This window comes from Puma concolor, chromosome D1 (assembly GCF_028749965.1).
Source record: "Puma concolor isolate L17-30 chromosome D1, mPumCon1.1.hap2, whole genome shotgun sequence".
Taxonomy (NCBI): domain Eukaryota; kingdom Metazoa; phylum Chordata; class Mammalia; order Carnivora; family Felidae; genus Puma; species Puma concolor.
In genome coordinates this window covers 56,825,111-56,849,965 of record NC_141676.1, presented here as the reverse complement: position 1 = coordinate 56,849,965, position 24,855 = coordinate 56,825,111, and the positions used below count along the sequence as shown (strand labels likewise).

Sequence of the window (24,855 nt, the reverse complement as noted above, 5' to 3'; positions counted from 1 at the left end):
AGAGATTTTTGTCTCACAGGGTTCTTACTCTCTTTAATATTCTTGGCCATAGAAAATTGTTCCTGCATAAAAAAGGCTTAACTGTATGTGGTAAAGAGGCCCAGGAGTTTCACCGGAAGAAATCCTCCAAATTAGAGATCAGAGATGAGTGACTTCCCAATCTCCTCTTCAACACTCTTCCCTCAGATTTTGTGCCCAGTCATGCTGCCTTCTCTTCTGGGGGAGAGGCTTTAGCCTCTGCCTCATGTACTCCTTCCTCTCCTTCGACCTCATTTGTCGGGCTAACTCTCTAGCATCACATCCTCAGGAAGGGCTTCCAGGTCACTAAGACTGGGTTAGGTCTCCTGGGTGTGCACCTCTAGCCTGTGCTCCCCATTCACAGCGCTCCTCTGATGCATGCTTATGTCCTTGCTGGCCTGTCTTCTCCCCTGCGTCAGCACGGGCCAAGTGAATACATACTTGATATGGCTTTTCCTCAAGCCTTCATCACCTGCTTACTTCAGCAGCACAGAGCTTTTATTTGGCTTGGTCCAGAGGAGCAGTGACTGCAGATTGTGGCACAAGAATGGCACTAGGACTCAATTCTAAGCCTCCAGACTCTCTGCAGGTGCCCTTTCATTTGCTCCCCTCTAAAGAGTCCTCCAAACACCCTCCCACCCAGTCCTCATAAGCAGATCCTGCCTTGTTGGTGAATTGCTCTTGCCTTTTGGTCCCCCTCTCTCCTGGTCTCCTGTAGCACTTCTGGTAGAAAACTATATGCTGCAGGCTTTGATTTCCTGCTGTCCTGAGTCTCCCCTCCACAACTATGTCATTTGCTCTCTAGGGTACACCTGTGTCTTCTCACCCCCATCCCAGAATCTAGCACAGGACCAGGCACGTATGGTGATTGCTAAAATCAGTTGAGTATCTTGTCTTCCATGTGCCATGGCGTCAGGTTCAGTTTGGAGGAAGGGTGGTGAGGCGAGAAGGGTTCCAGCTCTAGAGCCTTTATCAGCCTGGACTTCAGTCTCTGATCACTCCTTAGCTAGCTTTGTGACCTTCAGCAAGTCATTTCACCTCACTGAGCCTGTTACCTCATCCATGAGAAGAGGAGGTTAGCGTCAGTTCCTTAAGCGTCTATGAAGAGCAAATGAGAGCAGGTGTGTCAAGTTCTGAAGGCAGTTCCTGCTTATAGTAGGTGTCCAGTAAGAGGTTGATTCTGTTTACTCCCCTTCTCTCTATCCACCCCCACATTGTAGAGCCCCCTGTTCCCAGGACCCGGAATTCAGGATTTTAGTGATATATATAAAAGTGTGTTTGTTAATTTATCCAGCAACTATTGAGCTCTTACTATGTGTTAGGCACTGGCATAGAGAGTCAGGCTTGTGTGGACTCTCCTAGAAACCTAATGTAGCATTTCTTTCTTTTTTTTTTGGTAATATTTATCTATTTTTGAGAGAGAGAGAGACAGAGAGACAGAGCACAATTGGGGGAGGGGCAGAGAGAGAGAGGGAGACACAGAATCTGAAGGAGGCTCCAGACTCTGAGCTGTTAGCTAGCACAGAGCTGCCGCAGGGCTCAAACTCATGAGCTGCGAGGTCATGTCCTGAGTCAAAGTTGGAAGCTTAACCTACTGAGCTACTCAGGCACCCCAATCTAGCATTTCTAGCGTTCTTTCCATGTTTCCTTGGGTTTGAGATTTTGAATTTCCAAATAACCACCATACAGAGAAACTTGAGTGTGATCCTTTTGCACACTGGGAATTACCTAGATAAGCAGTGTCATTGGGCATTCAGTGCTAAGCATGGGGAAATTCTAAGGATGGAAAACAGAATCTGTGCATTGGATGAGCTAAGGAAGCCTTCTTGGGGGAGCTCTTAAGCCAGGATTGTATTCCATACCATGGAAGTAGGATTAGAATAGGCAAAGAATCAGGGAGAGAGCATTCTGGACCAAGGTAGTGGGAGTGTCAGGGTATTAAGATAGAGAAGGCACATTCTTTCCTCAGAAGGCTGGAAGGATAACAGCAGGGGTCAGACTGAGTAAGGGAAGAAGGAGAGGGGTAGGGGATACCTGGGAAAGGGGGAGACTGGCCAGAGGAGCTAGAGTGGGTACTTAGTTCTCAAAGGCCTCTGTTTCCAGATTCATGTAGCCTCCCTATTTGTTGACTGTCTGTCTCATTTCTTCCACTCTTACGTCCATGATATGCCATACACTGAAAATATTTCTCTCTTTCTAGGCTCTTGTCAGAAGGTGCAGATGTCAATGCAAGGCACAGACTTGGGTGGACAGCACTCATGGTGGCAGCCATCAGCCGAAACGACAGGTGAGAGATCTCCTTCCACACAGGGCTCCCTTAGCCAGATCCCTGCAGACCACATTCCAGAACCCTCTCCCACCCTTGCTTGTCTCCCTGCTGTTTTCTCCAGAGGCAGGGTGGTGGACTAAGGAGAAGGTCCGGTCTACACCTTGTGCAGTGGAAAGTATAGAAGATGTGGAGAGGGAAGAATATAACTCTGGATCCTAGCTCCATCTTTCATTGGCTTTTGTGACATTAGGCATGTCATTTGCATTATTGAAGTCACGAAATGTTTGGAAGTGTGTTAAGTGGTTGAAGGTACACATTTGAGTTACCTCCATGTTTTCTTACTCCACCATCTGTCCATGTGAGGAATCTGTAGTCACAGTAAGGCCCCCACTGGGCTATTTCTTTGGAGGTTCTGATGGAAACTAGGGAAGGCCGGGGGCATTCTCCCTCCCATGGGAGGCCGTGTTCTTTTCCTGCCCGCTCCCCCATTTCCTCAAGGGATAGCTGTTTTGTAAAGACTGAAATAGTCCCCTGTGTGTAGAGAGTTACTTCAGTTCTCACAACTGACACAAGATAGGTAGGTAGGTAGGTAGGTAGGTAGGTAGGTAGGTGGTGGATGGATGGATTTCTCATTTTGTAGCTGAGAAAACTGAAGCCCAAAGAGATAAGGTGATTTGTCTGAGATCACACAGACGAGTTAGAGCCTGGTCTGGCTGCCTACAAAGTTTGTGTGTTTTACTTTACCTCATTGCTGCCAGATCCTGGGCTAGTGCTGCATACTGCCTCTCCATCCCAGTCTCTAGCTGTAGTTATGCAAAAGAATTGATTAAAAAGGAGCAGAAAGAAATGCTTTCAAAAAAAGCAGACTGGGCACTTAAGTAGCAGCCACTGAAATTGATAGTTTGAGTTACCAGTTTTAATTTTTCCTTTAAGCAGATCATTAAGGCTTTTGTCTGCCAGTACTGGCCTCCTTTGGAAGGATCATAAATGTGGTGGAAACCAACAAAACGGGTTTTCTAATATAAAAATGGCAGTGCTTCAGACTGGCTGAGAGACTTAGCTATACGTGAGATAGGTCTCTCCTCTCTGCTCCTCTGTCCTGAACTTGTTTCTCAGAATTCCATTTCCTTATTTGCCACTTAAGCTCCAAGCCCTTAAAAGAAAACTTGGTGTGGGGCGCCTGGGTGGCTCAGTCAGTTGAGCATCCGACTTTGGCTCAGGTCATGATGTCATGGCACGTGAGTTGGAGCCCCATGTCAGGCTCTGTGCTGACAGGTCAGAGCCTGGAGCCTGCTTCCGATTCTTTGTCTCCCTCTCTCTCTGTCCCTGCCCCACTCGCACTCTGTCTTTGTCTCTCTGTCTCAAAGATAAACATTAAAAAAGTAAAAAAAGAAAAAAGAAAACTTGATGTAAATAGGCTTTGCAGTTGAGAGTCCTGGAATCCAGTCCTGGTTCTGACCCTTCGTTGAATTTAAGAATTCTGTGGGCACTCTATTTCTTCATCTGAAATCATTTATTTTTACAAACATTTGGTAAACGTCTACTCTGAGCCAGACTCTGTGCTCAGCATTGGAGAACCAGAGACCTTGGAAGCTCAAGGTCCAATGTGAAAAAGAATGGCAGGTAGAGAGACAGAGTGTAGTGTAATCAATGATGTCAGAGCCATGTGGACAGGAAATTATGAAAGCAGAGGTTAGGAGAGGACTGACTGTGAGCAGGGTAGATTCTTGCTATATTTTTGTGAGAACCCAGTGAGATAGTGTTTGTGCTACCTGTTACAAATGGTGAGTTGTTATTCTCTGTTGCCCATATTAGATGTCTCTGCACATAAACACATGTGTTTATTCTACCAGCGATACTCCACCCACCACCACCTCCACCCCACCCACCAGTTTTCTTTCCCAGCTTGCAAGTATCTCCATTCACAAGAGATAGCAGGTGGTGGAGAAAAGAGAAGGGAGTGTGTGCCCTTCTTTACATAGTATTTTCAGCACTGAGACAGAATAGGAAATAACACTATACTTAAGAGTACTGTCAATCAGTGAGCAGATAGCTGGTAGATGTGCTTTGGGGACATTTCTCTCTAAATCTAATGAGTTGTTGGCTTAACTGATTGTCCTGTCTTTATCCAGGGCCATTAGCAAATCAGCGTTGCTTGTTGAGCGAAGTGAGAGTGTTGGCTAGTATTTACTTGTTTTGGTTCCTAGGACTAATTATTGGTGTTTTAAACATCCATTTTGTGCCCTCCTCTTCCTTCCAGGGCCCAGGGACAGATTTTTATTGCAAATAGCAAACTTAGGTTAGTTTATTCATATCATATATATATATACATATATATACACATATATACATTATATATGTACATTACATATATATATTACACATATATACACACATGTATACACATTATATACATACATACATATGTACACATATATGTATATACATACATTATATACATTATATATATACGCATTATATACATATATACATTATATATACACATTGTATACATATATATGTACATACATATATATGTATATATGCATATATACATATTATATACATATATATTACACATATATATACACATATATACACAATATATACATATATATATTACATATATATGTGTGTATATATATACATATATATAATACATATACATATATATGTAATATATATATACATATATATGTGTGTGTGTGTGTGTATATATATATATATACATATATATATATTTGGCACCTACTGTTTGCCAGTCACTGTTCTTGACAAAGATTCCTGTCCTCACAGAGCATATTTCTTTTTTTTTTTTTTTCCCACCGAGCATATTTCTATACTAGTGGTCCCTGCGTAGAGAGAGGCAGAAACAGACAATAAATAATAAATATAATACATAAGTAAACTACATACCTTATTAGAAGGTAAGAAGTGCTATAGAAAAGGAAAAATTGGGGTGCCTGGGTGGCTCAGTCAGTTGAGCGTCTGACTTCAGCTCAGATCATGATCTCACGGTTTGTGGGTTCGAGCCCCGCATTGGGCTCTGTGCTGATAGCTCGGAGCCTGGAGACTGCTTCGGATTCTGTGTCTCCCTCTCTCTCTCCCCTCCCCCGCTTGTGCTCTGTGTGTCTCTCTCTCTCTCTCTCAAAAATGAATAAATGTGAAAAGAAAAGGAAAGGAAAAATAGGAGCACCTATGTGGCTCGGTTGAGTCTGACTCTTGTTTTCAGTTCAGGTCATGATCCCAGGGTATTGGGATCTAGCCCTGCATCAGGCTCCATGCTGAGTATGGAGCCTGCATGGGATTCTCTCTTTCTCCCTCTGCCCCTCTCCCCCACTTGCCCTCTCTCTAAAATTAAAACTTTAAAAAAAAAAAAGAGAGAGAGAGAAAGGAAAAATGGAACCTGATAAAAAGGAATGCCAGGAGTACCTTGGTCAGAGTGAGTAGGCCTCATTGGTAAAGTGCCATGGGGGGTGGTCTTGAGAGATGATCATGTTTATGCCAGCACAGTCTGCCAGTAAGTTTCTCCTGATTAGAAGTGTACTGATCCTCATTTCATCAATCACCAAGCCCTTCTGGAATCAGGCCTGAAATACCACCACCTTTCAATTGGATTTGGATGAAAGGAGGGTAGAGGAATTGGAAGTTTTGATTCAAAGCTGAGAGCAGAGAACCTTCACCTCCTTTAGATGTTGGCAGCTTGCAAGCTCAAGGGAGAGAGGTCCTAAGACCATCTGATCATTTCACCTCAACTGCCGTTAGTGAGTGCCTGCTTCATGCCTTACATCCTTCGGGATAGAGCACAATAGTGTCTATCCTTAAGGAGATTAGCATCTTGTGAACATATGTATGTATTTGTCTTTTAACTTAATTTTGAATAGTAAAGATAGTACTATCTTATTTAATTTTGAATAGAAAATACAGTACTGTAGAACAAAATTTTTGAAGTATGTATGGGAACTTAATTTATAATTCTCACCTTTTATTTCCAAAAGGGTTTGCAGTGACTCAAATTAAAATACAAATATAAATGTACACGGGAGAGTTAAAACTGGATCAGAAATCATATTGGTAAAAGGAAAGATAATTGTATCGGGATTGAACGAGAGATTTTCTTTTCTGAAAATAGGTTTATTGTTTTTGTAAAAATAATATGGAGAAGAAAGTAGCAGTCAACTAAATTCCCTCTGTCTAGAGATTGGTGTGTGTGTGTGTGTGTGTGTAATTTTATATAGATGGGACGATGCTGTACTCACTGCAAATCAGGTAATTAGTGGAATTAAGTATTAATTTAGATTGAAGTTTCCTGACGAACAAGGCAAAAAAGGGATACAGAGAGTTTGGTTCATCAGGAAGGAGGAACTTTGTTCTGGCACCCCTTTATACTATCATTTTATGTATCCAGCAAACATTTTTTAAAACTATACTGTGTCTGGTGCTGATGTGCTAGGCTGTGAGGGGATTCAGATAATAAGCATCACAGCCTTTGCCTTAAGAAGCTTACTCGGACTGCTGACATCAAGGATGCAAGTAATGTGATGGCCTTTGTTTTCAGTAGCCGTTCTGCCAAAGATTTACCAACATTCTACTAGGATGATCCTTTTGCCAGCCCTAGTAACAGCTTGGGTGTACTAGCGACTTGAGGAGCAGTCGCTGGGGCTGACCCCTTTTCCACAATGAGACCTTCATAAGCCTCATGCCACAGGCACTTGTTTAGCCTGAGTCTGGGTGCCTCATTCTGTGTTGCACTTTGACCCAACCCAACTAAAGGCTAAGCCACAGGGTCCCAGGATGATCACTGTGACTTAGCATAGCCTTCACCAGCTCCTGCAAATATACCCAGCCTTCAGCTAAATTCAATTAGTTTTTCTTTAAGAAGGGAAAGAAATCCAATTTTACCAAACATGGACAGACGGTGGAAGGCACTTTGATGTTACAACCTCTCAGTGATGCTTTACTTAGTCACAAGTTCATAAGCAAGAAGGCTTAATTACTTGGGAAAACACAGGATTAAAACTGGATACAATGGCTGAGTATCCGCTCTTGGGCGACTTGATTCGAACCCATGTACCCAGTTCGTGTGTGGTGCGAACTTTGATGTGTGCTATGACAAGCTGAAAGTCATGACCCCCTCAGGGAAGCTCCTTCACATGGCGTTTGCAGGATGTGTAGGCGGAGAGGCAGGGCCTGCCCGGCCTGTTTGCTCAACTTTGATGTCCAAGCAGCCACAGGCCCCACTGTTTGCTCTTTCACTGAAGGATGGATTGGGAGCCTCCTACCTTTCCCAGTGGACAATGGCCAGCAGTGGAGTGTGACGACTGTTGACCATTCCAGGAGCCTGGTGGACCAGAACAGGGCTTTAGGAGGTGCAGAGCCTGGGGGGCCAAAAGCTGTTTATAGAACAGTCATTTCTCCAGATGTAGCTTTCCTTAAAGCCTAGTGTTGGTTAGGTGCTTATTGTGGAGGTAAAAATAGTCTCCTGAGTTTTAGCAGTTACCAACTACTGCTTGGCCCTCTGTCCAGTGTCACTAAAGTATTTGTAAAATAAGTCTGTCCTGTTTACTTCATCAGTGTTTACGTGCAAGGGATAGCGGTGTGATGGAAGTACGGTATGATTTAGATCCTTATAGTTTTTAATGACTTAAAACACATGTCTGATAAAAGGAATAGTGTCCAGAAGATACAAAGAAGTGTTACAAATCAACAGTAAAAAGACAACCCAATTTTTTTTTTTAATTTTTTTTTTCAACGTTTTTTATTTATTTTTGGGACAGAGAGAGACAGAGCATGAACGGGCGAGGGGCAGAGAGAGAGGGAGACACAGAATCGGAAACAGGCTCCAGGCTCCGAGCCATCAGCCCAGAGCCTGACGCGGGGCTCGAACTCACGGACCGCGAGATCGTGACCTGGCTGAAGTCGGACGCTTAACCGACTGCGCCACCCAGGCGCCCCAAGACAACCCAATTTTTAAAAAATGGGCAAAAGATTTGAGCAGACATTAGCCAAAGAAGAGATGGATGGCAAATAAGCACATGAAAAGATACTCAGCATTCGTCATTTAGGGAAATGTGAGTTAAAATCACAAGGAGAAACCGCTGTATACCTGCTAGAATGGCTAAAGTTTAGAAAACCTGACGGTACCAAGTGCTGACAAGGATGCAGAACAACTGCCATCATTGCTGATAGGAATGCATTATGCTATAAACCACTTTGGCAGTCTCTCATAAAGGCAAAACATATATTACCATCTAGCCCAGCAAAACCAACTCTTATACCAACTTTGTCCATGAGATATAGAAACATGAATCTTGGGGGCGTCTGGGTGGCTCAGTCAGGTAAGCATCCGACTTTGGCTCAGTTCATGATCTTGCATTTAGTGAGTTTGAGCCCTGCATTGAGCTCTGCTCTGTCAGTGTGGAGCCTGCTTCAGATCCTCTGTCTCCCTCTCTCTGCCCCTCCTCTGTAAATATGTTTTAAATATGTTTAAATAAACATTTAAAAAGATTAAAAACAAAAACAAAAATCTTCAAAAAGACATTGATAGTAGTTTATTCATAATTGCCCCAAACTGGAAATCATCCAAATGTCTATCAACTGGTGAATGGACAAATTATGGTACATCCATACAGCGGACCACTATTCTGCAGTTAAAAAAAAAAAATTACACGTGCAACAACAGGGACAAATATTAAAAGCCTTATGCTAAGCTAAAGCCAGACACAAAAAACTAGCTATGATATAATTCCATTTATAGGATGATCTGGAAAAAGCAGTACTGTAGGGACAGAAATCAGGTTAGTGGCTGCTAGGGTTTAGGAGTAGGAGGAAGGGCTCAAAGGAACTTTTGGGTGATGGAAATATTCTAAATCTGGATTGAACAATCAAAACTCATCAAATTGTACATCTTAAAAGGGTGAATTTTACTGTGAGTAAATGATACTTCAGTAAATTGACTTAAAAAAAACTTTTTAAAAAAGTCATCATCCCAGGGCACCTGAGTGGTTCGGTTGGTTGAGCGTCCAACTTTGGCTTAGGTCATGGTCTCACAGTTCGTGGGTTCAAGCTGTGCATCGGGCTTTGTGCTGACAGCTCGGAGCCTGGAGCCTGCTTCGGATTCTGTGTCTCCCTCTCTCTCTGCCCCTCGCCCACTCACACTCTGATTCTTTCTCTCTCTCTCTCTCTCTCTCTCTCTCTCTCTCTCTCAAAGGTGAATAAACATTTAAAAAAATTTTTTAAAAAGCCATCATCCCTGTCTAATTTTCATTATTAATTGTGACTGGTGGCACACTGAGGATTTGTTTGTCATGTCAAAATGAATTCGTATAGTTCCTGGTCACCTGGAATGTTTAGATTTCCTATTGTTGATGGTATTTCATGTGTATACTCTAATTGTTACTAGAGAATAAAGGTTTGTGACTTCACATGATTTGTGACGTCATAAAGTGTAATTCCTGATGAACAACGACAAATTCATTTACAAGCAATACACAGGGAGCTTATGTAAATTCACAAAGTATTCTATGATTCTTCATAGTAAGAAAAAAGTACAGGATACAGGACTGGGAGCTTGTCTTCCATCCCACATGATCCTCAGACTCCTTGTCCCTGGACTGCCCGGCAGTGAGACCACCTAGATAGTATGGCTGTTGTGCCTCAGGAACCAAGAGTGGGATGGTGGGGGGGAGATTCAGATAAGTCCACTTGGGCTTGATGGTTACTCTGAAAGCCCCTGCCTCAGAGAAGGTGAGGTTATGAGGCAGAGCTCCAGCAAAACTGTTTGAAATTCCCCACAAGAGTCTCCCTCCCTCCTCTGCTTTTTCTCCCGGAGTGCATTTCATAAGCATCGGAAGGACTGCTTCCCGGCACTGCCTTCCCTGCTTGGCCGGGGTCCCTGAGGAGCTGATCTAATGAGTGGATAACACGCATTTGCCAAGGCCTTCCTGGATGTGGTACCTGGGCTTTGTTAATTTTAAAATGCCGCCATCCTTGGCTGAAGACCATTTAATTTCCTCTCATAGCAGTCATTTATTTTTAGCATTTGCTTGTTTCCCCTCCACCTTACTGAGATGGTGGGTGGGCATTAAAACCTGTCTTTAAGAAACCAGTAGCTCAATTGAGATTCCTGGCTGTGCAGGCCTTTCTTTATGGGGTCAGCCACTGCACAGGTGTTCTTAGAGTGATGCTGCTCCTGGAGCTGGACCAGGGGCAGCTTCCCTGAGTGGCTCTCCTTCCTTGTTGGCTGGCCAGAGGCAGTGCTGGTAGAGCACCCTTGCACCTGTGCTTCAGTGCAGGTCCTTCGGGGGCCCAACCATGTAGAGGTCTATCCTGCCTCAGAGTTCTGCAGCCTCTTCCCAGGGTCCCCATCCTGTTCTTGGCCTGGCTGCTTATTGCCTGTGCTGTGCTGGCTGATCTTCTGACTGTAGTGGTGATCACGGCTATGGTTGTGATTGAGTGCCTTCTGTATGCCAAGCCTATGTCAGGCACTTCTCAGGTTGTCTCTAATCCTCACTGCAATCCTAATAGGGAAGGATTATTATCCCTATTTTGCAGATGGGGAAAGTGAAGCTCAGGGATACCCAGGGTTGTCTAATAAGTGAAAGAGGGAACCAGGATTTGAAGCCAGGTGTCTTTGAAGCACAGATTCTCATTTTTTCCACTGGAGTATGCTGCCTGTGGAGGGAGATGGTGGGGAGCAAGGCTATGGGTTGGCCTAAGGGGTGCTGAGACTAGAGTGAAGTCAGCTCAATTAGGGTTTCTTGATGATGTGCTGGATGATTATGAGAAGTCTAAAAGCAGACAAAACATTCTCCATTTCTCAAAAAGCTGACAATTGGGGGGTGCCTGACTGACTTAATCAGTAGAGCATGCAACTCTTGATCTTGGGGTTGTAAGTTCAAGGCCCATGTTGGGTAGAGAGATTACTTAAAAATAAAAAAATCTTAAAAATCTGGCAGTAAAGGAATAAACAAGTCCCACTTTAACTGTAGAATGAGGCAGAATGTGGTCAGTGCCTCAGAGAAGATCACCTATAGTGCTAGGTGTAGATCACACCATGTAGAGGCAACATCATTAAGGGAAGCCTTTCATATGAGGTGGGCCTTGAAAGTTGGACAGGATTTTGATTGATAGAGGTGGGGGCTAGAAAGACAGCATTTCTGAGAGAACGACTGTGGTGAGCATAGGTTCACAAAGGTGAGAAAGTAGGACTGTGCCAGATCTTGTTGGAGGATCTAGCAGAGGCTAGAGACCAGAGAATGTGAAGGAAAGGCCTTATCCAACACAGGCCATGATCCTCTCAGTCTTTGGTAGCCTAGCATTGGTACAGCTGTAGCTCTAGAGCTGGATTATCTGGGTTCAACCACATTCTTTCTCTTACTAGTTATGTACCTCGGCATGTTCTTTCACTTATCTGTGATTGTTTCTTCACATCTACTATAAAATGGGGATAATAAGTGGATCTACCACAAAACGCTGTTTTGAGGTTTAAATATGTAAATATATGTAGTGTTAGAACAATGCCTACCATATTGTAAGCACTTGATAAGGGTTTGTTACTTTGGTTAGTGGTAGTAGTGGTGCCTTAATTATTATTCTTGTTGTTGATTATTGGTCACTCCAGGAGGAAATTAGTGAATGGTCTACAGGTAAGCCTGTCTTTGAATGTAGGGTATTACTTGTCTCTCACCAATACCTTTAGGTGACTCAGAAGTAGTAGGGCTTTGGAGATTCTTTTTCCACTCCTTTTCATCCTAGAAGCTGGGCCTAGAACATGAGACCCCAGAGCAGGACACTTTGATATGGGACTGGCTCTTGTCCCAGGTGGTCACCTGCCCGATGCTGGACAGTGCTCAGTATTTCCCAGCAAGAAAGGGTGGGTGAGAATGCTGGCCAGGTGCCCGGAATGCCAGCATCATGTCCCCAGAAAAGTGTGCCGAGTTTGATGTTTCTCCCACTGCTGCTGCTGTGGCCGATTATGTCTGAGTAACAGAGTCATTTCTAATCCCATTTGGAATCATTGCTCAAGATAATCCTGTTTCATAGTAATGATATTCCAATTCCAGCATGCACCGATTCTAGTTTGGCAGATGCATGCCTTGACCTCAGGCAACCCAAGACAGTGGTCCCTGGAAAGCAGTGCCAGCTCATTTGCCTAACATAACAATCTCAGGATAACCCCCCTTCTTCAACACTATATCTTGTTCGGGAGTTCTGTGTTCAGTGATCTCCTGGAGAGTTTCAGTTGGGACCAACAAGGAGAGCATACAGTGCTCATCCTGGTCATGGGGAAGGATACATTGGGAAGGATGTTCAACTTCTAAGGACTGTGATATGGTTCACTCCCACATCTTTTCTTTAAAGACATCAGATCCACTCTCTGCCATGGGCTCTTTCTTTCCCTTTCTTTCTTTTCTTTCTTTTCTTTCTTTTCTTTCTTTTCTTTCTTTTCTTTCTTTTCTTTTCTTTCTTTTCTTTCTTTCTTTCTTTCTTTCTTTCTTTCTTTCTTTCTTTCTTTCTTTCTTTCTTTCTACCTATCTACCTATCTGTCTACCTATCTATCTAAGAGAACAAACTATACCTTTATTTACTTTTCATTAAGTTTAAATCCTTGAGGGGTACAACATCACACGGATTCTGTGGCCAGAGGCTTTAGCAGGAAGATTGCTTCAGAATTTGGCATGAACCATGCCATTGGTTCCAAAAGCACAAGTTACTTTTCTCCAGATTGCTCTGGTTTTGTTCGGTTTGCCACCAGGAGTCACTGTGTTGTTCTTTGCTTTGTACATATACGCATATCTCTTGCCTAGATAGAATTCAGTTTTATCTAGAGCATAAACATCTTCAGTTTTAAGAAGAGCTATGTGCTCCCTCTGGTTCCAAAGACCTCACTTATAGCCAACAAAAATGGCCTTGGACCACAGCCTAACAGACATATTTGTTGTTTTAAGAGTCCTGTTCCCAGCAGGCCTCCACAGGGTCCAAGGGTCCAAGATGGTGGAAAGAGGTGAGCTGCTTATTTAAATAAGGCTGCAGGCTAGTGGGTCAGGAGTATACAAGCAGTAGAGTAGGTGTGTGTGGGTTTCAGCAAGGTATTTGTCTCTCATGACATTTCGCATGAATAAAGTATGATGTGGAGAATAGTTCAGACAGACTAATAAATGGTGAATGACCTATTTCATATGTTGTGTATATATGATTGGAGACTGGAGAGCAGACTCAAGTGGTGAGCCACAGGGCCTCGTCCTTTTCAGTAGTTACATCAGTGATTCTATTGAGACCATGGATAAATGCCAACCCAATTGGCAGATTAAATGAAGCTTAGAGAGAGAGCTAATATGTTAGGTGAAAGAATTGTGGACATGAAAAAAGAACTCAGTGGGTTAGAACAATGGTTAAATCTGTGGTGATAAACATTAATAGGGATGAGTGTTTAAGTCTACAGTTAAAAAACCAAAAACCAACCATAAAATGCAGGGTGAGGAAGTCCCAACTTAGCAATACTAGCAAATAAAGCCCAGGAGCTGACTAAAAACTCAGTGTGTGTATCAGCAGTGCAGTGTTAAGGCCCCAGAAGTGAATTGATTCAACAAATATTTACTGGTCTGTACTGGGTCTTATGTGTGAGAAACAGATGGTCAAGCACAGTCCCTGCTTTGGGGAGTACACAGTCCAGTTATGTATGACAGTGGTGAGGAACAAGAGCTCTGGAAGGAGACTGCCTGAGTTTAAAACCTAGCTGTATCTCTTAACTAGCTCTGTTTTTGCATCGGCAAAATGCGAATAATAATAGCACCTACCTCAGCAATGGTGATTGTGAAGATTTAATCTCCACATAAGATGCACATAAGACTATTTAGTGCATAGATACCTGCTTGTGTTATTAATATTTTTTTGTTTTCTTGTTGTTATTTTCATCCAGAGTTGAAGAAGAATACCAGCCCCAGCGTGCTCTTATAGGTCATTTGTCTAGAGAGAGCCTAATCAGGCCCATACTGTGGTGAAATCCCTACCATCAGAGCTTGACCACATTAGCCCCTAGGTTTGACAACCATATATTATAGAGCACAGATTGAAAGACATGAAAGATAGGGAATTACATTTGAAACTAGGCTAAGGATGTGAAATCGAGATTGTGTTAGAAACCCTGTGATGGTGGTCTTGATTCCTTGCCCCTCTCCTTAATGTGCCATGTCTTCCTTGAGCCTTGCCCCAAATGATGTCACCACTGATTTTGACCCTGTCCATCTGAATGACACTCCCTTTTAACCCAGCTGGCTGCTGTGACCTGCTTTACTATACCATCTGAAAATGTCACTGTCCCTGGTACACAGTAGGGGCTCAGTAATTATGGGATAGTAAGACACACTAATGGATGGATAGTTGGATGAGTGAGAACCAGTGTAGTTTAGTGAAATGTGTACTAGGTTTGGCCTTACACAGACCTAGATTTGAATCTTGGTTCCTATGCTTAATTAATGTGTATACTTTGGCAATTCACATTATTTTGCTGAGCCTCAGTTTATTCACTTATGAAATGGGACTAGTACCTCATTGCAAGTGGTTATATGGAGCTGAAATAGTGAATGTAAAGTGCTTATCACACTATGGCTGCTATTACTATGATTATTAACTTTTACCTTTTGAGGGAAGTAAACAAAAGATTATTATCCTCTTTTGAGAAAATTGGGGCACATTTTCTATACAGGTACTTTGCCTCCTACCTGATCCTTAGTTTGTTTCCTAAGGAACCTGCTTTATTATTAGTATTTTTTTAACTTTTCATTTTTTTTAATTAATTTATTTTTTTAATATATGAAATTTATTGTCAAATTGGTTTCCATACAACACCCAGTGCTCATCCCAAAAGATGCCCTCTTCAATACCCATCACCTATCCTCCCCTCCCTCCCACCCCCCATGAACCCTCAGTTTGTTCTCAGTTTTTAAGAGTCTCTTATGCTTTGGCCTAAGGAACCTGCTTTAAAAAGAAAACTGCTTTCCTCACCCTCTCCACTCCCATTTCATGCCCCCATGCCAAAGGACCTTTAGATTTAACACATGCCGGTGCCTTTGGTCAGGCCACCCTGTTTTCCTGACCAGCTCATAGACCAGCCAGTAGGCTGAATGAGCCACAGCTCATTTGACTTTCCAGCAAACCTCCTGAACTCTGACCTCTTTGCTTCCTCCCTTCATCGAGGTGTGCACTGGGTTGAGAATAGGTCAACTCTTTGTCTTCTCCTTGGGACCCGTGACACTCATCACAGTGACCCTATGCTTTGGATGTAGGGGGGCGGGTAGAGGGGAGGAGGAGTTGGAGGAGCTTCTCCTGAAGCTCAACATTGTGTGGGGACGACCTGGAGCTGGGATCACTGCCCTTCTTGCTTCACCAACTCCAGCTGCTCACCAGCTGTCTTTGACACGTGCCTGCCCAGCATAGGCCTCGGCCCACACCACAGGTTTCCTTGCTTTTTCCTAAACAATGTGGCAACCCCAAGCCCCTCCGGCCACTGAGAGCAGAAAGCCTTAACATCGATTGATGTAACTATCTTCCATGCATTGTGACACCCCACTGTCCTGAAAGCAGGAGCTCATCAAGGTCAGTGTGAGCCAACCTTCCTACATGAGCTCCCACCTCTAATCTAATTATAATCTGATCAGCAAATTAAAATGTGCCTCTTGGGGGCTGTGGTTCCAAAGGGAGTTTCATGAGTCCCAGGAGCTTCCAGTTAGGGACCACTCTCCTATTCATTTCCTCACCTTTGTCTGGGAACTGCCTGGTGGAAGGCAGGAAAGGCCTCATGCTCAGGAGAGGAAGATGAAGGTTTTCCACGTCTAAACCACCTGTGGCCTAGTTTGGAACCTCAGATAGGAGATGGCTAGGCAGGGCTGAGACAGTTGCCATTTACCATTCTCCATTTCCCATCAAATAAAATAATGATTGGAGTGCCTGGGTGGCTCAGTAGGTTAAGCATCCAACTTTGGCTCAGGTCATGATCTCCTAGTTCGTGAGTTCCAGCCTTGTATCAGGCTCTCTGCTGTCAGCACAGAGCCTGCTTCAGATCCTCTGTCCCCCTTTCTCTCTGCCCCTCCTCAGCTTGTTTTCTCTCTCTCTCAAAATAAATAAACTTATGGAGAAAATAATAATTTTATTTATTCATCATTTATTCATGCACTTATTCAGAAAGCATCTACTGACCACTTTGACCCAGGCACTGGGCAAGGAGCTGGGAAGGAAGGTGGAGACATGGTCTCCATGCCTCATGGTCTAGCAGGAAGGGTAAATACGAGTAAATAGGCAATCATGGTACAATATGATCAGGGTCACCTACCTGTGGGTGTGGCTGTTGCATTCTGTAGACAAATAAGAAGGGCATGGATCCAGGCTGGAGGTCAGACAAGACTCAGTGAATTGGTGACCTTATCACTGAAGAGCCCTGAAAGTGATGAGCACTAACCAGTTGAAGGAGAGGGGGGGCACTCCCAGCAGAAGTCGTGGCACATTTGACGGTCTTTGGTGTACTTCAGAGAATTCATTGTTTTCTCTGGGTCCTTAACCCATTAGTCCCCAAGATCTACCAGATCATCATAGGAATTAGAAGTTCTGCAGTTGAGAGACTTCCTAAAGGAATAAACTTTTGGAACAAGTGGTTAAGTTCAGTTAATGATTAATAGAAGGGGATAGGGAATCAACCCTTCTAAAAGATCATGTTAGTGTTGTTGAATGTATATCTAGTCTGTTGCTTCTAACTGCTATATCAGATAGTGTGTCTCTACCCCATTGAACTTAACTCATTCCCCAGTGATGGATACTTGATTGCCTGCAACTCCCCACAGTCACAAAATGCTGGGATGAACATCTTCCATGTCGCCTTTTATGGATCTGTGTAAGAATTGCTCTGGGATATATATATTCAAGAGAAGTGCTGGGTCATAGAGTAGGGTACTTTAATTTGACAAAGTGTTACAAGCTTGGCTTCTAGAGTGGCTGCACCAGTCTATCCTGACAGTATGTGAACAGTCCCAGAACCCCATGTCCTCTCCAACACTTGGCATTTTTTAGCTTTCTAACTTTTGCCAATATGTTGGATTTAAAGTGAAGTTTCATTGTTTTAATTTGCATGTCTCTAATAACATAAGTTTGAGGATCTTTTCGTATACTTAATGATAATCTTTTTTGTTTGTTTCTTCCTCTGGGAATTCACTGTTCATACCCTTGCCCCATCTTTCTGTTGGACTTTCTGATCCTAGCTTTGCTGCTAAAACCTGACTTGAGGCACAGCGTTCCCACAGATTGTTAGCTCTTGGGAGTCAGTATAGGAGCGTGAGGGGCAACATGGCAGAGGGATAAGGACATGGACTTTGTAGCCACACTGCCCTGGTTTGAATTCCACCTCCACTCCTTACAGCTGAATGATACTTTGGACACGTTACTTAACCATGCAGTGCCTCAGTTTTCTTAATGCATAACATGCCTCATTGTGTTGCTGTAAAGATTGAATGTGTTATTATATATAAAGTGTTTAAAACAGTGTGTGTCATGTGGGAAGTATACACAAATGTTAGCTCTTACGATTAGACTACTACCTTCCTCCTACTTAGCCATTCTGTACCCTTAAGAAAATAGATATTTGTACTAGCAGGCAGTAGAAACAAGGCAGAGAAAAAAATAGCTCTCAGCCTAGGATCAAAGTTTACCCTCACTTCCTTCACCTTCAGTATTCACAAGACCCTGCCTTTTTGGTGAGTACTGGGCGGAGATAAGAACAGAACAGATCCTGATGGGCACACAGGAAGGAAGTACTGCTGCTAGAGTCAGGTCATTAAAGGACGGACTCCTGTCCTCTTGGGCTGTACACATCCTCTGAATCTTGAAATTAGGGAAAGAGAGTCTGGAAATTATCTCTAGCCTTTGAGACTAATCCTCACATTGGTAGGCATATCTTTCCACAGACCACCAGAGACCAAATCCTGAGCTGGCTTGGAGAATTGCTGATATTCTTAAGTCTTTGCCTATGGAGAACTTGAAGAGTAGTTGACATAGATCCTTTGAGTAGAAATGTTTCCTGTTGTAGAAAAACGTTAAGTGCATGGAATGACTTACTCTGCCCCCTTTAATCCAGATGTTAAGACCACGAAGGCCTAGCCCATACACCAAAGTCTGTTTGGTACCAGCTATCCAAATTTAAGGCAGTAACATCTAAACCCAGACGTACAAAATGGCACCTAGTATGCTGGCACGAGAACAGAGGGGAGGCTGCAATTGTCCTTTGATGGATCACCTCAAATAGCAGTGTCTGCTTCCCTTTGTGCCATCAGATTCTCATTTTACTCCTGACCTTGTACTCCCCTTGTCAGCCAGATGGGCCAACTCACCTTCTCCCCATGTAAGTCACCTTCTCCCCGATACAGTTCTGAACCTGGGGATTTGTTTCTGCTTCAGCAAAAAGCATCAAAGAGACAGAAATCACTTCATTTCCAAAGTCTTACTGCTGCTCCTGGTTTCTGCTTCTTTTGCCTTGCCTTGACCTCTGGTACCTGGATATTCCTTAGTTTCTGGCTGCTTACTTGGTTTGTGGCCTACTGTTCTCCTTTAGCTCCTAGCCCTTAACATCTGACCTGGCTTTTGACTCTCTACCGCATATCAGTGCTGCCTAGTAGTCTCTGGCCCTTGGTTCTAGTTTGACTCTGAACGTTTTGATACTTGCTGGGCATGGCCAACTGCTAAGTCTGTTCTTACCAGCTTTGCCGTAGCTTTCTCTAACCTGGCTAGCCTGTTTTTGTCCTGCTGTAGCCCACAGGTCTGGACACTTCTTTTGGTCATCAGAGCTAGCTTTGATTACCAAAGCTAAGCATAGTCATGTAGCCCTCTGGCCTGATCTGGGCTGGCTTCTCCAAGAGGGGTTTGATCCCTGTGAAGCTCTGGATTAGATGCTTTCTAAGTACGTAAATGGCCCTTGGACAAAAAGCCTCCTAGCCATCTGGCAGGGTGTTTGGTGCCATTCTTGGCCACTAAGCAGCCATAGTTCCTTTAGTCCTAGCAATACCCCATAGTGGGGCTGCTGCCTTTTGAGTTTTATTAAAAGTGAGGGAAATTTTCTCTGAGGTTTCAGAATGAGTCACTAGCTTGGTTGCTTACCCTCTTTGGCCTCCAAGTTTGTGAAGTGAATTGCCCATTCCCTTTGATTGGGTTAGCTGCCCGAGGGCCGAGCCTAGTCACTGTCTTCTCTCCATCCTACCAGACCACTGTCTGCCCTCCAGGGCCAAGGGCGGCATACTTGGTTGCTTGGACACGTCTTGCAGCCTACAAATTGGACAGACGGAATCAATACTCATGAACCTGGAGAGGCCCAGGTTAGCACAGTTAGTGACACTAGCTGCCTGGAGGGACAGCCTGCCATGGGAGGGGTTGTGATTGAATGGTGATTGGATACAGCATCTGAGGATTAACCAAATTACGTCCCTTTGAGTTTAGATCGACAAACCTTTCTCACTTGGATTTTATAACAAGCTGACTTGTGCAGAATATAGAAGAGCTGCCTTCTTAACACAGGGCTGTGCCGGCATGAGTCCTGGGGGAAGGGTGGTCAGGTATACGTGCCCACTGTGGCCCAGATTCATGTTGTTATCACTAAGATTATATGGAGAAAGGGAAGAGAGCTCGTATTTGTGGAGCTCCTTCTATGTGCCATGTGCCACAAAGTTTCACATACTTTCTCATAACCTGAAAAGGAGGTGTCATTATCTCCATTATTCTGGTAAGGAAATGGAGTCTCAGAGGTGAAGTAACTTGTCCAGGGTCACAGGCAGTAAATGACAGAGCTTTAATTTAAACCCAGGTCTCTCTGTGCTTTTTATAAAATATCATTCTGTCTTCCTAATTTAAGTGTCTTAATTCCCATTTCTCTTGACTTCCCCACAGCCCAACCACAGAGTCAGGTACATAGTAATAATAATAACCAATGTTTATTGAGCACTTATTGTATGTCAGATGGTGTTCTAAGCACTTTACATGTGTTAACACAGCCATATAAGCCAGATGCTCTTATTATCCTTGATAATTATGAGATTGCAAAATGATGATGTTCTAATTTCATCATACCTTCTACATTTATTACTTGTCATTCTACAGTAAGGAAGAGCTTTCCTTTCTCTCCATTAACTTGTTTTCAGTATGGAATTATGGAATCTTATTTTACTCAATGGGTTGTAATCCGTTACTGTCATTATTCATGTTGATGCTCAGATTGTCCCAGATTTTATTTTGTTTTTTTTTATTTTATTTTGTTTATTTTTATTTTATTTATTTTTAAATGTTTATTTTTGAGAGAGAGAGAGAGAGAGAGAGAGAGTGAGAGCAGGGGAGGGGCAGAGAGAGAGGGAGACACAGAATCTGAGGCAAGCTCTAGGCTCTGAGCTGTTAGCACAGAGCCCGACACGGGCCTCGAACTCACGAACCGCATGATCATGACCTGAGCCGAAGTTGGATGCTTAACTGACTGAGTCACCCAGGCAACCCAGATTGTCCCAGATTTTAAAGCCATATTCTTTTTTTTTTTTTTTTAAGTTTATTTATTTTGAGAGCGCAAGTGAGCAGGGGAGGGGCAGAGAGAAAAAGGGAGAGAGAGAATCCCAAGCAGATGCCCTGCTGTTGGTACAGAGCCCAACACGGGGCTTGATCCCATGAACTGTGAGCTCATGACCTGAGCTGAAATCAAGACTCGGATGCTTAACCAACTGAGCCATCCAGGCACCTCTTAAAGCCAGTGTTCTTCTTTCTTTCTTTTTTTTTTTTTTTAATTTTTTTTTCAACGTTTTTATTTTTATTTTTGGGACAGAGAGAGACAGAGCATGAACGGGGGAGGGGCAGAGAGAGAGGGAGACACAGAATCGGAAACAGGCTCCAGGCTCTGAGCCATCAGCCCAGAGCCCGACGCGGGGCTCGAACTCACGGACCGCGAGATCGTGACCTGGCTGAAGTCGGACGCTTAACCGACTGCGCCACCCAGGCGCCCCAAAGCCAGTGTTCTTAACCTCTATATCATACTACCTTTCTAGCAGATATTTTTTCTCACTGCCGTCAATTGATTTGCCTATGTATAACAGTCTTTTTGTACCCTTTGGCTTTTAATCTTCTGGGAAACAGTCTCATCCCACTTACGTGTAAACTAAGAACAAATATGTCTCCAAGTGAGAACCTGACAGACTCTGCTATGAATTCAGTATCTGAGTTTTAGATGTGGATTTTAGCTGCTTACAGACACTTCTCATTTCTCTTTGGAATTATAATCCATATCCTACAAGGATTACCTGTGAAAGGTACTTCTTAAGATCCTTGTAGGTAAGGTGAATAGACACCTGAGATTCAACCTGACCATGCTAGATCAGTTGTAGAAGCACCTCAGCTACGTGTCTGGTTCTTTGATCTGTCTGTGAGGAGTGTGTGTCTGTGGACATGGGAATTACTAAAATTCGTTCATTTATGCAGCAAGTAATTGAGCCAGGTTGTTTGCCTGTTGAAGGTAATGAAATTCAAGCCAGTTAGTACAGGGAAAACCCTCAACACTGATGGTTACAGATACTGAAAATCTAACAAAGAAGAGGAAAACTAAAACTACTGTTTGGCTTTTTAATAGTTATAATAATTAGAGTAAGTTTTTGAATTGCTTACCACTTATGCCTTCAAAAGCATTAACAGTTCTGAAGGCCAGTAAGCAAAAGATTAACATACTAAGAGAAAAATGGTCAAAGGACATTATGAAAATAAAATCAACTGTTGTGATTCATTAAAAAAGAAACACAACTAACTACTAAACATTTTTTTTTTTTAATGTTTATTTTTGCGAGAGAGAGACAGAGGGCGAACAGGGGAAGGGCAGAGAGAGAGAGGAAGACACAGATCTGAAGCAGGCTCCAGGCTCTGAGCTGTCAGCACAGAGCCTGACATGGGACTTAATCCCATGAACCGCAAGATCGTGACCTGAGCTGAAGTCAGACACTCAACCAACTGAACCACCCAGGTGCCCCCTAAACATATTCTTTTAAGTCCAACCTCATTAGTAATCAAAGAAATTCAGTTGAAACGGCAGTGTGATTCCATTTCTCTTTACCAGATTGACACGTGATGAAGAAAAATAAACACCCTATTTTGAAAAAAAGTTTTTTTAATGTTTATTTATTTTTGAGACAGAGAGAGACAGAGCATGAACGGGGGAGGGGCAGAATCGGAAGCAGGCTCCAGTCTCTGAGCCATCAGCCCAGAGCCCGACGCGGGGCTCAAACTCACGGACCGCGAGATCGTGACCTGAGCTGAAGTCGGACGCTTAACCGACTGAGCCACCCAGGCGCCCCGATAAACACCCTATTTTGGAGAAAGGAAGGCCCAACAGTTACTCTCTTTTTCCTTTGCTAGTAAAAAAAAAAAAATTGGTACAGTCTTTCTGAAATTCAGTTTGGTGATATTTATCAAAACCCTTAAAAAGGTTTAAGCTTTTGACCTAGGACTTCATCTCCAATGAATTTAGCCAAAGGAAATAATCAGACATGTGTTACTGAAATATTAAAAATAATCTAACGTTTTACAATAGGAGATTGGCTAAATAAAATATACAATAGTCTTATAGTAGAACACTGTGTAGCCGTTAAAAAACAATGTGGTAGACAGGGGATCCTGGGTGGCTCAGTTGGTTAGGCATCTGACTTCAGCTCAGGTCACGATCTCACGGTTTGTGGGTTTGAGCCCCGCGTCGGGGTCAGAACACTGTGCAGACACACTCGGTGTCTGGAGCCTGCTTCTGATTCTGTGTCTTCTTCTCTCTCTGCCCTCCCCTGCTCTTGCTCTGTCTCTCTCAAAAATAAAATAAAACATTAAAAAAACCCCAATGTGATAAACACTTAAAACATGGAAATATGTGTGTTTGTGTGTGTTCAGAGAAAATTTATGTATGATCTTATTTTTGTAAATAAAAATGTACATACATTGAAAAAATGGATGTTTTATATTCTTTTTTAAAACATATTTTTTAAAGGTTATTTATTTATTTATTTAGAGAGAGCCCGTGCATGTGAGCAGGGGAGAGGGGCAGAGAGAAAGAAAGAGAGAGAGAGAGAGAGAGAGAGAGAGAATCCAAGTAGGTTCCATGCTGTCAGCACAGAGCCTGACGTGGGGCTCAGTCCCATGAACCATGAGATCATGACCTGAGCCAAAAGCACAAGTTGGTTGCTTAACTGACTGAGCCAGGCGCCCCTGTTACATATTCTAAAATATTTCCTTCTTTTTAATTATCTATATCTTCTGAATGTTTTATAGTGAACACATTTTTTTTTTTGTTACAGAAAAAATAAAGCATTGGCAGGAATATTCTGTAATAGGAGTGAAGTAAACGTATATACGAACACTTCCTGGGTCACGGATACTATGCTTGGTGCTTTATAAATTTACCTAATTTAACCTCACTGAGTCTGTAGAGGCCCCTGCCTCTGGTCCTCCTCCCTCCAGTCCATTCACACACAGCCACTGGAGTGACTTTTCTAATAGCAGTGGTTTGGAAGGATATACCAAACTGTGAATAGCAGCTACTCTTGGAATTTTAAGGAGGTGGATGTTTTAATTTAGTATTTCAATATGGTATGTATTTTTCTAAGTCTTTGTATTTTGAGGTGGGGAGGAAAGGCGTATGTTGTCAGGTCCCTTCCCCTTTAAGCCCTTCAGTGGCCTGCTTCCTCTCCCATGCTTCTCTCCCTTACACTCTCTGTTCCAGCCCTACTTTCTTCAGGGAAAGCCCCGTGCTCATTTGCCTCCAGGATCTGTAAACGCATTGAGTCCTCCCACTTCACCATCCCAGGTCCGACTCTGTAGCCTTCAAGTCTTAAATACCTTAAATACCACATCCTCTGGGAGGCCTTTCTTGATCCCTTCCCTTGGTTTCCTACTGCACATGGTACTTCTTCCATCATAGCCTTGATCACACATTGCTACAATTTTATGCTAAATTGTCGTCCTCCCCAGAAGACTGTAACCTCCATGAGGGCACAGACCCTAGCACAGTGACTACAACACAGGAAGCATTTGACAACTAATTGTTGAATAAATACTTTGTATTTTGTAGTTGTGGAAACCTATAGGGCCTTAGAAAGGTGTTAAATAACTTGGCCAGAGCCTCTCAGCTAGTAAGTTTCAGAGCTTTCCTACCCTTGACTTTCACACTGGCAGAGTTCATGTTGTTTCCCCTGACCACTCACTTGAACAGACGCAGATCCAATCCCCAAACAGGTATCAGAATCTGAGACTCTACTTCCTAGGCGTTTCCAGCTTTTGACACTTCTGTCTTTCTGATTTCTTCCAGTGTGGTGCAGGTCCTCCTTGCTGCTGGTGCTGACCCAAACCTCGGGGATGATTTCAGCAGTGTTTACAAGACTGCCAAGGAGCAGGGAATCCATTCTTTGGAAGGTAAGCATAGACTCCCCTGCTGTTCTGAGCACTCTTCTCCCTTTGGCTACCAGGCAGTCTTGCTCTGTGCCAGCTCTACCAGAAACTCAGAGTGAGAGTCTATAAGTTCTTTATCCTCTGGG

The 24,855-nt window shown here is 43.2% G+C and overlaps 1 protein-coding gene and 1 pseudogene across 2 annotated transcripts in view; one reads left to right on the top strand and one right to left on the bottom strand.

Annotated features, from left to right (window-relative positions):
- The window catches only part of CLPB (ClpB family mitochondrial disaggregase), a 143,099-nt gene that overhangs the window by 27,612 nt on the left and 90,632 nt on the right, over positions 1-24,855 (top strand). For both annotated transcript variants that reach the window (XM_086678222.1, XM_086678223.1), the window contains exons 3-4: positions 2,219-2,305; positions 24,630-24,733. In XM_086678222.1, the coding sequence (XP_086534348.1) occupies positions 2,219-2,305; positions 24,630-24,733 (191 nt within the window). The remainder of the gene's footprint in view (positions 1-2,218; positions 2,306-24,629; positions 24,734-24,855) is intronic.
- LOC112865207 (large ribosomal subunit protein eL33 pseudogene) lies at positions 12,889-13,221 on the bottom strand (annotated as a pseudogene).